The 16,345-nt window shown below is 45.9% G+C and overlaps 1 protein-coding gene and 1 pseudogene across 1 annotated transcript in view; one reads left to right on the forward strand and one right to left on the reverse strand.

Annotated features, from left to right (window-relative positions):
* Positions 1–12,023, forward strand: part of RBM14 (RNA binding motif protein 14) — a 39,559-nt gene extending 27,536 nt beyond the window's left edge. Inside the window, exon 2 of the mRNA XM_048857568.2 lies at positions 11,479–12,023. Within this exon, the coding sequence (XP_048713525.1) occupies positions 11,479–11,603 (125 nt within the window). The 3' untranslated portion in view covers positions 11,604–12,023. The remainder of the gene's footprint in view (positions 1–11,478) is intronic.
* Positions 396–15,253, reverse strand: LOC125639835 (RNA-binding protein 4B-like; annotated as a pseudogene).
* Positions 15,254–16,345: the final 1,092 nt, after the last annotated feature.

Below are 16,345 nucleotides of genomic sequence, written 5' to 3' on the forward strand. Positions count from 1 at the left end.
ATTCCTGTCTACTGTTGCCTCTCAAAGGGTATAGCTTAGACCTAGACAATGCTCAGAGGTGAACTAGAAAGGACTAGTGCATAATGCAATGGCTGAGGACTCTGGGGACCTGAGTTCAATTGCCAATTGAGCTACAATTTTTTCCTAGTGTTACTGAGTCCCTGCTCCTGCCCCTTGTCTTGTCTATTTAGATTGTAATCTTTGTGATAGCTATATGTATTTACAGTGCCTACCACAATGGGACCCCCACTCTCCTTTGAAGTTCCAGGCACTACTATAAATAGTGGCTTAAGTACTCTGTCTTGAACTGTTTCGTTCCATAAAATCACTCCCACAAGCTTAGACCAGTGCACCATGCATGGTTCTGATTTACACAAGACACAAGTATACTCTCATCTGTTATAAGTGTTTATTTTGCTGGAAAAAGAGAGGTGGTCAAACGATGCTAAACTTCAGAGAGAAGGAGAGTTACAGGTTATATTCCAAAAATAATGTTGGGGCAGAAGAGATGACTCCAGAGTGCAGGCTAGAACTAAGGGGAGCAGGCTTTGCAATACTACGTTAAGATATAATATTTCATACTTAACTAAGACTGGTTATTCACCTTTAAAAACAAACATACTATTAAATAGGCAAGCTACAAACTGAACTGCAAGAGGAAGACAGTAATCCCAAGCACGTCTCCAAAAAAGAGTTAACTGGCATTGCAACTACTCTAGCTCAAAAGCTGGGCTTAGATTGGGTAAAGGGTACTAACGTCCCAAAGAGCAGCAGAGAATAATGGCTCTAGGGTCATTGGAAAATAAAAGGCCAAAAAATTATTCAAAGCATTTTCTGAAAAATAAAAAAAGAAAAGGAAGTTAAGTTACTTTTCACTACACTTTGACGAGAGACAAATGTCCATTATGAGTAAATGCATTAGCTGCGATCAGTATGCTTTGAAGCCCAGCACAGTTTGACACGTACGATATAGATTTCACGTGCAACAGGAACCTGACGTCCAGCCGCACATATCCTACCTGAAAGATAAAAAGCACAATTCATTCAAAGGCCTGAAGACAGATTTCTGCCCTCAAATACACTCAGGCCACCTTGAGTCTCCTGTACAAAGAAGAGGCGCATTTCCTAGAGAAGAAGTCAACCTATTTGTTCCTGAAAGCCACAAAAATCAACATGAGAAATCCTTAATGGTTATGGTATTAATGAGGTTCCTGTTTCCAAGCTCTGTGTTAATTGGGTCCAAAACCAAAGACATAAAATTGAGCTTCATGTTTACTCCTTGGTCTTGGCTGTGGTTTGGTCAAACAAGTCCAGGCTTTTGTTTTACCACGAAGAGCTGCTCGTTTATAGAATTCATTGCATTTATAGAGAAAACTACTTCATGTGTAATTATACTCCATTTATTTCCTGTTAGAGGCAACTGTATGTAAACTGAGCTCCAAACACTGAAAAAAAACTAAGGTTATATTTGTACGGGAAGGGTCCTTAATGATCAACGACTGAGTTTTGAAAAAAGTTACTCCACAGCATGTGCAGGCAGCCCTCCCACACTGGAGTCCATTTCAAGTTCTTTCAGTTAAAAGATTAAGTTTCTAGTCTTTAGACAGCCTTCCTAACCTGACCAGTACAGCACATCTCTGAGTCCGCAGGCAGATCTAGTGCTTCTGCTGATGCTCATCATTTTGCCAAGCAGCAAAACAAAATTAACTAAACCAATTCTGTTCATTGCTGCTGTTTAGAACTCCTTACGCAGAGCTAGGAAGCCAACAACCAAGTCAGTTTCACTTTATAGCTGCTTGGCAAAGCAAACACCACCAGCAGGGGCTGGAGCAGCAGAATCCTCATCCTGGCCCTTCCCTACCAACAGCCAGCTGGTGTGGGAAGAAGAGAAAGCTCCTTTTTCCAGTAGTTAGAGGGCAATGGCACTCCAAGCCAACTGGACCTCTAATAGCCAGAGCCTGATACCGAAGACCAAATGTTCACATGGGGCCCAGGATGGACATCCTGATTAAAATCCCTGTGCTCACCCCCACTACTGGGGTGACAAGAGGAGCACAGAGGGCTTCCATCAGTACACTGACCTGGTCCTTTACAATAGGCCCGCTCCACCAGACCTACTTCTAGGTTGCAGGGAAGATTTTTCCAAGGACAGAGAGTAGTTCTGCTTCTTAGAATGTGCCTAAACAGAAAGTTTTAGAGAAGGCATCTGCTGTGCTGTAGCTATTGGTATGACTGGGCCAATTAAAGAATCACTGTAGTTTAATACAGTTAAGTGTAGCATTCAAGTTATGGCATTAACAAAACCCTGTTCAAATATCTTCTCTGAAATGCAGGAGCATCAAGACCTCCAGCCCATTTAGAAGCTCATCTTCTTGCCATGGATCTAAGTTTCCAGAACATGGACTAAAAATAGCTCCCAGGGTTGAGGATGTTCTTGCTCACAATTCAAAGACAGCTTGAATTAAACAAGAAGAGAAAGAATTAAGAACTCGGATAACTCAGTCTGCAGAAGATTTTGGGTGAAGTCTTCAAAAACACCAAAATGACATAGGAACCCAAGTCAACAGGGGTTAGGCACTTTTGAAAATTTTGCCTTTTGGCCTTTAGACAATGGCCAAGAAATTTAGGTTTAAAAACCCCATTTACTTTACACAAGGTTTCTTTTAAGTTTAAAGTGCCTGAGGACCCTGCTTACTTGCAGAAACTGCTTCCTGAACACAGACTCTCAGCAGCTGACTTTAGGGATTAAGGGTAAAATGTTCCAAAGTGCCTAAGTGATTTAGAAGCCTAAATCCCAACAGACATGGTGTCTTGTATTCAGCTTGGTGTCTTCTTGCACTGAAATTGAAACCTATTACAAGATTCATTGCAACCCTACATGAACCTGACAGCTAATGCACTTTTGAGAGAGGATGCAGAATGGCGTACTCAGTGGGGGAATCAGTAGATAACTCCCCAATGCACTGCAACAAAAGCAACCCCTGGAAATGCACTACCTGGGCCTCTTCTGCTGTAGTCAAAGAAGTCATTGAAGAACAATATGCTACTACCTGTGCTAAGCTCAGCTCAGTGTACAATGCTGTTATTTGAGTCAAACTTCTGATCTCTCTCATTACTTTTACATTTGAACCCTGGCCACATGCAACAGGAGCCCTGGCAGATTCCCAGGTCCTTCCCACTAGGCGTGGTGCAATGACAAGGCAAGAACCTTTATGCAAGGTGAGCTGAGTGAAGAATCCAACCCTGTAAAGTGAAGTCCCTCCCATGACAACAGACTGGGAGCAGAACTGGACACACCAGCTACACCAGGTGTGTAAGAGGGGGCTCAGATTTAAGATGAGAATTCTAATCCTCCATCACCTGTCAAATCCTCTGGCCCCTCCTAGGTCACCTAGTATCACTGGAGGCCATGCCACAAGCTTCCAACTGTTTAAACTGAGGCAAGTTAAAGCAGTTGTGGGTGAATGCTCCTGTTCCTTGGGAGCAGGCATTATGGTAAACAGGATGCTCACTGGCAGGAATGAACGAGACAGTGACCATTGTCTTCAATGTAAGACACTCTCCTGACTCTCAGGCAACTTACAAGCTCCAAATATTATTTTGTGAACAGTATTTGTGATAGTTCAGACAAGTAAGACACTGTCCCTGCCCTCAAGGCCTTAACTCCCTGACTCATCTCTGCTCCTGAAGTCCCAAGAGGAGCAGACATGTGCCAGTAACTTCTTTCATCTTTGACTCATTCAGCACATGTGCCCTCCCACTTCCTAAATTAGACTACTACAGCTCCCTCTCTGTGGGGGCTCTCACAAGGCCATTGGGAAGTTTCATCTACTGCAGAAGAGATTGATCAGAGGAAACTACACCCATGCTCCACACAATAGTTGTAAGTCGTTTCACCTGGAAATTCGTGCTTACTGCAATTTACAATGCCCTAGATATTCTGGGTCCTAAATAGCTCCCCACAACATCATGTCCCAGTGCATGAGTTTGAAGGATCACCACCGCAAAGGGGGGGAAAGAGCTCTCAAAAACCCTATCATAAGGCTGAAATTGGCTATTCTTAGAGTACAGTGACAACTGTAATCATGCTCTAGCCTTTAACTGCAGGAATTTGAATCCCCTTGACAATTAATCCCCTGGCTGTATCCCCATAATTCCATTTCTGGCCTTATTAATGTAGCTGTACAGTAGCAGCATTGGTAATATAAAACATGCTCTATTTGGGGGAAATGTTCCAAGCCCTACATGTACACCTGTTTCAGTTATATGCACAATGCACTAGATACTCTGGTGACAGATACCTCTGAAAAACATGCAGTATGTCTAGATTTGACTCAGTTTACATTTCATTTTTAGATCCTGGCTTTGGAAAGTGTCTACTTCCAGGTGAAAGGCCTGATGTATTATTAATGTAAAGTCCTAACAAGGGTCAAAGCTTTGCCAAATGCCTGACAAGTGAAATTCAGAGTTTAATAGGTATAAGGCACTTTTTGCTACCATCCAGTGATACAGGGTCAAATGTGCCCCTGTAGCACCATATATGTTAAGTACTTAGAACCTAGGAAGAGGATCCCCAGGTCCTCAAAGTATCCGGACAAAAACCTATGAACTAGACCGGAAAGTGCTCTCACCTCCGACTCAAAACGCAGAGTACCGCGCCCTGTCCGCATACGACTCCCGCCCGAACCGCTGAACATCGTAGAGGGAGGCCCGAGCGACCGACGAGACTGGAGACAGCTGACAACGTTCATAACCGTACGCCTCTCCGACGGTGGTGGCCGCGGTTGCCGTGCGACGCAGGGGGCTTCTATCCCGGGTGTAATAGGTGGAGGATGCGGCTGCTGCAGCAGCAGTTGCAGCTGCAGCTACTGCCGCTGCGGCTGCTCCTGGGGTTGGCAGCAGCGCTCTATCGTAAGGGTCTAGGGTAGTAGTGAGGCGATTGGCCATGGCTGTGGTGGCGGCCATGGCTGTGGTGGCGGCCATGGCTGTGGTTTGTACTTGGGAGTATTGCGCGTACTGCGAATACTGGGCCATTGTTTGCTCTGCATAGGCGTCGTATGCAGATGCCGTAGCATAGGGCCTCACGCGGTATCTTTTGTAGTAGTCGACCATTGCTCCATACCCATCATCGTAATACATGGTCTCCCCATAGCCCGCGGGGTAGGGAGTGCGCACCGCTCCGTACTGCTCATTATAGGTTTCGGTAAAGTCAGGCACTTGCCCCGTGCGATCTACCGGACACTCTTTAGACCAGTGCCCTTCTTTCCCGCACCGATAGCAGCCACTCTTGTCTCCCATCCCGGGCGCGGTCCTGAGCCGACTGGTGGACAACTGCACGTGCATCCGCTTGCCTTTAAGAAACAGACGCAAGAATGGTTGCTATAATAAACTGATGCCACATGGAAAACCACAAGATTTGTAACAAAACAAAGCATATTAAATCTTGATCTAAAAATGTATCAAGACAAGCTGATCGATTCACCCCCTCAGTACATCTAACCAGATAGCTACAACTATTGAACATTCTGCCCATGAGTCAAACCAACAACTTTACCCGTCAGCTTTTACGGGATACTGGCTCCTCACTGTCTACTAAGATTTACCCACGTGAAGTGGTACAGAGCCCCAAGAACAGACAGAACTCCCAAGATCTCCAGTGATTGTATCTGACTTGGAATGGTTATTGATGGAACTCTGGAAGGAAACATCCTGACAAATCCCAAGATGACTTTTCAGAAGGTATCCATATAATGATTGTCAGAGCAGACCAGGAACACTACAACATGAACTACCATACTTAGCAAGAGGGTTCAAGTTCAAGAAAGTTACATACATTGTTAGCCTATGTACAATTCAAAATGGCCTACAATCTCTGGCTTCTGCTTCCAGGCCTGGTGAAGGCTGGGCATTAGCAGAGACGTACAATAAGCTCACACCACAGCAATCTTATGGCAGGCGATTTGCAGAGAAGCTAAACAAAAAGGAGCCACATGCCGACCATCCAGGCCACAAGGGAGACCAGGAGATGTTAACTGGCAGAAAGGGCACTGGTTACATTGGGATGGCTCCTAGCAATGTCCAAAGAGATCTTTAACCCCCTTTTTAAAACACAAAGCCTGCAGCACCTGATGGGAAAAAGTAGCAGGATGTATATAGACGTCATGGGCTCTGTGGACAAAGCATTGTACGACTATTGCATGTGCTTGTGGGTTTCCATTGCTTATGGTCAGGTTTGTGGAAAAACATTTTCCTCTGACACTGAAGTCAGTAGGAGCTGCTCTGAATGTCAGGCCACTTATTTAGATGCCTTTATAGCAATCTTGATATGTAAGTTTAGACCGTCAAGTTTGAAAGCACTAACCAAACTGTCAGGCAATCTTGCCATTAAAGTTAGCTATAAGCCTCTGGATCATTAACAGTTTTGTAAGAGCAATTTGCTCTTCCACCTCAAATGAAAAAGCTACACACACACGAAATTTCTCACACTGCAAGCACTTTGGCTGCATGTTTAGTCTGTGAACCTAACCTAGAACGGTTTTCAGTATCAGTGAGTCCTGCAGAACTCAGTGCTAGATTTTTCTTTGGCAGTTTTCTTTGCCAAGATGTCTCAGGTGATTGCATACAGCAAGTGAGCTTCTCCTTGCAGAGGACGCAATCTATTCTATTTAGATTCTTATACCATGCACCTTAGAACAGCAAGAATGCTGTAGTTGCATGCTAGATGTAGATGATGTACTACAAAGAAAGTGGATTTGCCAGTTAGCCCAAAGCAAAGGAGCATTTCAGACCAGAAACTGTCTACTTGTCACTCAAAGTTTTGACTGTAGGACAAGAGACTGAATATAGACACTACAAAGGAGTTCTTGGTGTGAAACAGCCAATACTTCAAGGAGCATAATGTAGGAATCCTTGTGGCTTTGGTATTAAGTACAGATTTAAGCATAGCACTTTTGCCGGCTAAACTGAAAAATATTTCATTGTTTGAATTACTGAGTTACTTGCTACTTTCAGTGAATTAAAGCTATTTATTGATCACCATTCTTGTGCTTTGCAATGTACAAAAGCAGAGGTGAGAAGATCTCTCCAACCGGGTGACACTGGAGGAGCTTCTGCACATAAAGCTGGAAGAGAAAAAAGCATTGTAACCATAACATGCGACGTCTATCTCTGACATAGAATCCGGCCCTCAGCAGCATTCAGAGAGTCAGAGCCCAGATTATATTCTACATCAAGATACCATTTCATTTAGATGTTACAGAACATAAATCACAAGAGAATCCAGTAATCCTTTAGCCAGAAAGTCCATAAAACAGTCCCAGTTTAACTGCACAAGTTGATGGGTGACCTCTTGCCAACCTGACTTACCTTAAATTACAGAGATATAGCCACTATTTACCGTAGCAAAGCAACTTACCACTATGGGACTTACCTGACAGAGAAGGACACCATGGCATTCGCCCTCTACTGTGCTTCAAGTGTTTGAGACTGATACTAAACAGGTAGGAAAGTGCTGTAGGCTCAGGGCTGGAAAAACTATTTATACGATACTTGACTATAGCAAGCTACCCGTGTCACTTTTGAAAATAGGTCTTAAGAGGTTAAGTGACTTGGGCATTTTTGAAAATGTTACCCCTAGTGGTGCTTGTGTTTTCAGAAGTAAGTAATAAAGTTGCTCTCAGAAAAAACCACAAGTAACTTCATCTTTTATATATTCTAGATTTCCCACACACACACTATGGTGTAGTATACGATATTGGCAGCTCTGAAAACTGAAGTCACTTATCTATAAAACAGGTTTGGCACTACCAGTGCCCACACAATGTGCCAGCACCCTCACCCAGCCAACATGTCTCAATCCTGACCTGGAAGGCCACTTTGAAGAGAAGCGGGTTCATCCTCTATGGCCAGTTCAATCTTTGGACTTTTCAATAAAGCACCTGAATGCAGTGTTTATGAGAGGTGCACAGTTGTTCAACAGGAACTGGGCTGGGACCCACCAGCTTATTTCATGGGAATTATGGAAGTGCAATGAGTAGGTTTGGAAGAATTTGATTTGTAATCAGAAAACATCTATTTCACTGTACACCAGTGGTTCTCAAACTTTTGTACTGGTCACCCCTTTCACATAGCAAGCCCCCTTATAAATTAAAAAAACACTTTTTTATATATTTAACACCATTATAAATGCTGGAGGCAAAGTGGGGTTTGGGGTGGAGGCTAGCAGCTCGCGACCCCCCATGTAATAACCTTGTGACTCCGTGAGGGGTCCCAACCCCCAGTTTGAGAACACCTACTGTACATACACTAACCAATGGAAAAAATATTTCCATCGATTAAAATTATTATTATTAAAATTTACAAATAGGCAACATAAGAAAAATGCTGCTTGAGAACTTAAAGAGTTTGATTGAAGGATATTTACTTTGTATAATTTGATATGTGACGTTGACAATTTGTATTTTAACTGTTATAAATCTTTAATGTTTTGAATCTCAATGTCTACTGTCATTAAATAACTATTGTCTGACCCTCCCTCCCTTAATTTCACACAACTGTGAACATTTAAATCAACAAAAATCTAAAAAAAATGTTTAAAAATAATATTATCCACCAACATTTTATAAAAATAAAAATAATATTCTGCCAGGCCTAGCTTGGGGTGTTAACAGCTTTTGGTCACTGAGCCTGGGACAGAAGAATTAGTGGCAAGGTGCAAAATACCCTAGTATTAATCTGCCTCTCTCTCTCTCAACACCCTTTGTTGAATATCATCAGTGAGAGAGTTCTATTTCTGCTTGTCGCTAGAAAATGGAAACCAAATGTCTTAGCCTACATACAGTGCAGGGAAGTTTATTAGTAGAAACATGAAACAAGCTTTCATGCATGAATATCAGCACTGCCACAAACTTCAAATGGCTAACTCCCTAAGAGACGATTAATTTCTATGTAGGCCGTATGGGTGTATGCAATGCTGCGTTATAGACCCAAGACAGTCAGGCCTCCAGGCACACATCCTTTCTTTTACAGAGTTGCCTAAAGATACACCTAGCTGCTACTTCTAAGAGAAGACAAATATTCTGTTCTAAACAGAAGAGCAGCTGTTTTTTTTTTTTACTAGAGATTATTTCTACAAACCCCTACCAGGTTAACTTTTGGGATGAGGTGTTGAGAGATGCAGCATCACTTTCAATGGTGATACCAGACACGCCCCTTAGCTGCCCTCTCTGAGGTAGAGCTTCACAGCCTAACTCCCAAGACTAGATAGGGCTTATCCATTGTAGGACCCAAAGATCTGTGCACAGGTGTAACACTACAGTCTACAAATCCACTTGCTTTCCATATTGCACTAACAGATGGCTTTTGTACTGCTAGAGCAGAAGACAGCTTGTGCAACCAAAACATTGGAAACAACAAAAACTGCATGTCTGCTTTGTTGCCACTGCTCAATGTTGATAAATGGAAAGTATTCCCTGCTATGTGCATTAATCTGAACACCTACTGAATTCCTAAATTATCGGGATCAACTCTGTAAGAGGTCTGGGCACCACTCTGGGCAGGTCAATGGAAACCTCTGTGCAATGTGCAGCAGCAAAGTTCCAAAGTACCATAAGGGATGGGATGGAGAATCCTGAAGATATAATACCTTTCTATAAATCAATGGGACATCTCCACCTAGAGTACTGTGTTCTATTTTGGTTGCCCCAGCTCCGTAAAGTATGTATCAGAAACAGATGAGGGCAAAAGACAGGTGATGAGAATTGAGTCTGAAAAAACTCTCATATGAAGAGATTAAATGAATAGGGCCGTTTATCTTAGAGACAAATATGAGAATGTGATAGGAATACATAAAAAAACTAATGGAATAGAGGCAGTAGACTGGGCGCTACTATTTACCCTTTCATCATACAAAAACATGGGGATATTCCACAACACTGATAGGAGCAACATTAAAACAGGTAAAAGGAAACACTATTTCCACACTGAGCACAATTCACACGTGGAACTCACTGCCTCAAGGTATCACCAAGATCAAAAACTAAGCCGGATTCAAAGAGTATTGACCATTTACATGGATAAGGATAGCCAGAACAAGAATAGTAATATAAACAGATGTAAGTTTTGGAAGAGATTTAAATTCTCCTGCTTCAGGGCAAGAGCTAATCTCTGCTGGGGTCTAGTTATCCCATCAATGCTATTACAGGGTCCCCTGAACCTTACGCTGAAGCAGTTGGTATTGGCTGCTGTCAGAGACAGAATACCGGACCAGAAAGACCACATCTCTGATCCACTTTGGCAATTCCCATGCTCCACAGCTCAGAGTTCCAACAGAACACGTCAATATCAATTCATCCTCTACCTTGAACTCCCACTTTTTAGTTGATTAAGTCAATGTGTCTCAAGCTAAGTTTGAAGGTACAATCTTCAAGACACCAGACAAATGACATTTTAAAAATTCAGCTGGTTCTCTTTCAGCCTCTTTTAAATACTTAAGGCAGCCAGGGAGGTTTTAACTAGGCTTGGTAAGTCAGTCAACTGACTGGTCAAATAATGTCAATTGATCCCCTATTCAGTCAAATACTCCAGCAAGATTGCCATTCTGATTCCATTATGGTCCATTCTTTCATTTTTTAGACCTTCTACTCCTGAGGGAAATCTGCACCAAAAAATTAAATAAGCGCACAATATTTTAAAATTCTGCAAATTGTATTTATCAATAAATAAATGTATCTCCAGCATGGCAGTGGGGAGCACAGGCCACCCACTGGCTGCACTGAGGTGGGAGATCACCCTGAAGCCCCCACCTCCCCTGGGAACAGGGACTCCACAATGAGGCTGCACCTGACCTGAAACAATGCAAGGTCTGGGCCTGCCCCAGAAACACCCTGGGGCCCTGCCTCTCTGTGCCAGGTGCACCAGATGTGGGTGGGTGGGCAGGCTCAGCCCAGCAGGATCTAAGTGTGGAGGGGCTTTGGGGGGGGGGGGGGATAGGTGTGGGACAATCTGGGTGCACAGAGGTTCGTTGGGGGGTTCCAGTTCAAGGGCAATGGGACTCTGCAGGAGATCTGGGTGAAGGTGAATGGGGTTCAGCAGGGAGGTCTGGGTGTGGGGACATGGGGCTCAGGGGGGGCTCCAAACGCCAGAGGAGTGGGGCTTGATGGGGTGGGGGGTCCCGGTGCAGCTGCTTGGGGAATCAGTGGGGTGGCAGTCTGGGGGGCTCATCAGAGGGGTCCAGGTGTAGCGGGGAAGGGCTTGTCAGAGTGAGGGTTCCATGGGCCTGCTTAATGGGGGAGCCCGAGCTACGGCCAAGGGAATGCTGCATGCCCGTCTCCTGCTCCCCCTGCAATTCCCCTATCCTCTTTTCTTATCCATCTCACTCCCACATTCCCCTCCCCTTGCCCTATTCCACTCCCCTTCCTTCCCCACTGCCTCTTCCCCGCACCCTCATTTCCCCCACCCTCCTTACCCACCCCATTGCAGGCACTCACTGTTGCACAGAAAACAGGAAGGCTCCTAGCACACAGAAGCAGAGCAGGACTGGCACTAGGACCCAGGAGGTGGTGTTCAGCTGCAGAGTCGGAAGACAGCCTCATTCAGCTGGGTAACTCTGTGCTTGCAGAAATGGGGAGGAGGGGAAAGCTCACTGGCTTGTAACCCTATGTGTCACCCCATGCCTCACCTCTGTTTCAAGGGGAGCAATCCCCCGCAAAAAACTGCACCCATGGTTGCTCCCCCCCCCACCTTTTACTTCCCTGTTTGCAGGGAAGCACAGGTATTCGGGGATGGGGGGGGCCCAGTCACGCAGAATCCCCCCAGGAGTAATCTTCATTTCACGTTTTTTCACATTCTTCTGAGTTAAAGTAACTCAGTTAAGTAACTTGTATTTTTGTAATTAGGCTAACTGTCTAAAGCTAAACCTATTGGAGGCCATAACATCTTATGCTTGTTTGTTCCTGTTCTAATAAATTGGTGGTTTAAAAAAAAATAGACAGTTTTTTGTGGACCAGTCTAATGTCTAACACTGGTCTTAACCTTAGAAAGGTCAGGAATGCAAGGATCTGATCTTCTTTGGTTTTGCAGGACTACTGGGAGATCTCAAAGCTCTAACAATTTAAAGGAGAAATTAATAAAGGCTTCCTTATTCAAAAGGTTGATTGGTAACCAAAGTTCATTAGGAGTTAACACAGAGAAAGAAAGTTATTGTCTAACTAAAAATCCCTTCTCCTCTTGATACCTCAGCTTTCACTCTTCACTTTTGTGAGGTCATCTCTGTCTCATGATTAGAGAACTAAACTCACACCATAAACAAAACCCAAATTTCTGATGTAAAAAAAAAACAAGCAGAGTTTTAATTTAATAAATCTGTTCAGACCAACTTTATGTATCATAAAAAAAGCAGACAAGCCCATTTCCACCCCACCCCTCCTTGCAGGTCACCTTTAACGTGTTTTGGATCTCTTGTTTAACACCTTTTAAAAACTGCACAAAGCTTTAAATACTCCTAAAGATGAGGGACCGACATGTCTGGTCTCATGCAAGCTTCCTCCACATTTCTGTCATGCCCCACAATCTCAACCCTGCTATTCAAGTCCTGGGCTTCTGCAAACACACAGTTCTGCCCATGAAACTCAATCATGACCCACAGTGCACGCTGCTATTCCAGTCCTGGTCTCCCCACAGCTATGTCAATACCCTTCAATCTCCTGTAACACTTTTTCCAACCATAGTTGCAGCCACAGGACTATTAAATGTACAACAAACAGTTCTCCAGAGGAGCAGCACTGAATTACCTAGTTCATTAGCTAGACATGTACTTAACTGAAAGTATTTCTCAAATCCAATGAAAGCACTTTTCTAACTTGAACAAAAACTATGGTTTATCCAATTCCTAAACACCTCCCCAAGAACTCTGCACTTCTTGTGTTCATCTACACTGAAAAACTCATCCAGACAACATGATCAGTCTGAACGCCATTATTCATTCAGCACAATTATGACCCCATCACCAACACATTTCCACCTGACCTGATCTTCTGGACAGAACCTGGCGCTACCTAGTTCTAGCGAAGGCTGCACTTTCCCTGGTTCATGTTTCACCTTGGAACTCTGTGTTGTCTAGGCCCCTGATGGCCTCCACCGCATCCTCAGCCCGCTCCATGTGCACAAAGGCATAGTCCTTCACTATGTCGCACTCGATTACCGGGCCATACTCTTCAAACTTGGCCCGCAGCTCCAGGTTCGTGCAGGTGGTGCTGATGTTGCCCACATGCAGCTTGGTGGATGCCTTGCTCTTGTTCTTGCTGGCTTCCACGTTGATGCAGACACCATGCAGCTTGTGGTGATGCAGGTTACGGATGGCATCTTCGGCCGCTGTCTTGTCTTCGATGTGCACAAAGCCATAGTTTTTGATGATGTCACATTCCAGCACCTTCCCATACTGCTCAAAGAGCGACCGGATCTCTTGCTCCGTTGCCTCCCGGGGTAGATTCCCAATGAAGAGTTTCACCATCTTGGCAGAGCCTGGGGGAAGAAGAAAGTGGTTTAAGAAGAAGCACCCATCCAAGTGCAATGCTCTTTTACATCTCTGTACTTATATGGCCCTCTTCACCACAGTATTGCCCCCATTTTATAGATGCAGGAGCTGAGGCATAGGGTAGATTAAATGACTCGCCCAGGGTCATGCAGAGAGTATAGCTGATCTGGGAATTGAACCCAGGTATCCAGAGTTCCAATCCAGTGTCCCATCCTTCCTATATAAGCTTTACTAATACTCTTCAGTGATAGGGTCCTATCCACGTAGTCTATTTACATGAAAGCTAAGTACAATCAGGAGAGACGACCCTATGTCCCATTAAAATTGTTCTTGACAATTAAGTAGGAAGTTTGGTATCAGTGGCTTCGAATGGAGTTCTAGGTGCTTTGCTGTTGGAGATGCATCTTTTGTACGAAAGACAGAACTAAGGCCGGGACCAGCATAATTCACTAAGATCCTATGCTACATTTTGTATAAACAAAGATGGTAACTGCAGTCTCCTGGTCAAGTCCTAACTCAGATAATTGCACTCTGCTGCCTAAATCCTCTCCTTGCACCTTCAACAAACATTTGTCATTTACTAAAGGGCTGAGCATAGTTTGGACACAATGCCTCTATTTCAACGACCTCACAATTTTATCCACATTGGACAGAGTGAAAGTATGGTATGGGCTTCCTGCACTGCTGTGGTGATTTAGCTGCTGGGGAGAAGGTGCAATACTCTGATTTTGAAGGTGCTCAACGAGGACAGATGAATTAAGAGCGTGCGCATGTGCAAACAACCTTGTCTCAGGACTGCAGCATCTTACATTCATTCTGAGTACAACACCTGCTCTGCCATCAACACTTTAACCCAGGTTCACCCCTTCCTTCCACATCCCCAGACCCTGAGCTACCTGATCATCTGCATCCATGCCACCTCCACCCCTATCTCATATCCCCCCTTTGCCCTGTATCCCCTATACATAAAGCCAACGCCCTCACCGCCTCTCCTGCCCTGACTCCACCATGTACAGCAAAGCCTTCATTGGTGCCCCATATATTCCCGTTTCCCATATACCCCTCCTTATACACACTATCAATAGCCCTCATTTTCCTCAGCTGCCCTCCAACTCCCACTTCTGTAACCCTCCCTACACAGGCAGCTCAAAGGCCTGACGGCATCCATTCCCCATCCCCAGTTCCTCCCCCATACACATCCAGAGCCCCCACTGGGACCTCTCCCATCCCACAATCCCCCACCCCGCCGCCACACACACACAGCCCACCTCAGTACCTCCCTCCCGCCCCCAAACACAGCCCACCTCGGTACCTCCCCCCCCAACACAGCCCAGTCGCTCATGCTGACGCCTGCCCTAGAACCCTCACGTCCTCATAGTGCCCTTTGCTGTATAACCCCCCCACCTCCAACCTTGGCCCTACGCAGGCCCTGCCCCCCATCCGCCCCACGCACAGAGCCGCAGGGTCTGGATAAGCCCCACCCCATCCATAGCCGCATCCCGGCCCTCAGCTCCACAGACCCCGCCCCAACCCACCGACACAGCCTGGGCCCTCGCCCTCCCCACAGATCCCTCCACATACTCCTTCCCTCATGGGCCCACACAGTAGCGCCCCAGCGCAGCAACAGGCCGGCCCCAAACCAAGACCAACCTCGCCAGGGACCGCACCTCCTCTCCCCGCGAAGCACACAAAATGTCGGCTGCAGCGGCGCGAGGCCCAGTCCCACCCACTCACCCGTCCCTCCGCTTCCTCATTGGCCAGCCGAGTGTCCCGCGCGTCTACTGGGCAGCGCTGGCTGTCAATCAACTGGAGAGCCATGCAGAGCCCACGGGTAGGGAGTGGGGCTCCTGGGTTGGGGGGGAAGGGAGGGAGGAGATTCACCAATCGCGATCGAGCGTTCCAAGGGTGAACCCGTCCCCCCACTTCTCTAGAGCCAATCACACCGCCGGAGAGGTGGATTGCACCATTGTTGTTTTAGGGAAGGGGGGGACAAGTGATAACATTGTTCTATTGTGCGTCTGCGTGGAAGGGGCGGAATGTGGCGCTGTTGTGCACGGGGGGCGGGGGTAAGCTGTTATGATGGAATGTCCTATTGTGGATCTGCACGGGGGGGGGGGAGCGGTGATAATGGTCCATTGCAGCTCTCCATGGGGGAGCCGTGATCGTGGATTGTTCTATTGTGCCAATCCGAGGGGGAGCATTGATTATTCCAATGCTGCTCTTTATAGGTTTCAGAGTAGGAGCCGTGTTGGTCTGTATCCACAAAAAGAACAGGAGGACTTGGGGCACCTTAGAGACGAACACATTTATTTGAGCATCAGCTTTCGTGGGCTACAGCTCAGGAATGCAGCCGATGGATGAAGTGAGCTGTAGCCCACGAAATAAATTTGCTCTTTATAGGGAGAGCAGTGAAAATGGATTGTTCCATTGTGCCTCTCCATGGGAGGGTCAATAGAAGGTTGTGCCATTGCGGCTCTGGATGCGGGAGTGGGGAGTGCAGAAGTGCATTGGGCTGGAACCAAAAGACGGGTTCAAACTAGCCGCTTCCCCTCCCCTGCTCTACAGATCCGGTGCGGGGGGGGGGGGTAGCACACACAGGGCTCTGCTACCCCTCCTCCCTCCCTTCCCGTGCGTCGCCCCCAGCTGCAGGGAGGTGTCAAGGCAGGGAAGGGGTCGATTCTTATTGGCAAAGGTGGGTTTGCCCCCCTCCCCCGCAAAATTCCATCCTAATACTGGAAATCTCTTCCCCCTCCCCCGTCCTGCACAGTAGGAAAGATGCTGTGGGAGCAGGTGGAAGGATAGTTACTGCCCCAC

The sequence above is a fragment of the Caretta caretta genome, chromosome 7 (assembly GCF_965140235.1).
Source record: "Caretta caretta isolate rCarCar2 chromosome 7, rCarCar1.hap1, whole genome shotgun sequence".
Lineage (NCBI taxonomy): Eukaryota > Metazoa > Chordata > Testudines > Cheloniidae > Caretta > Caretta caretta.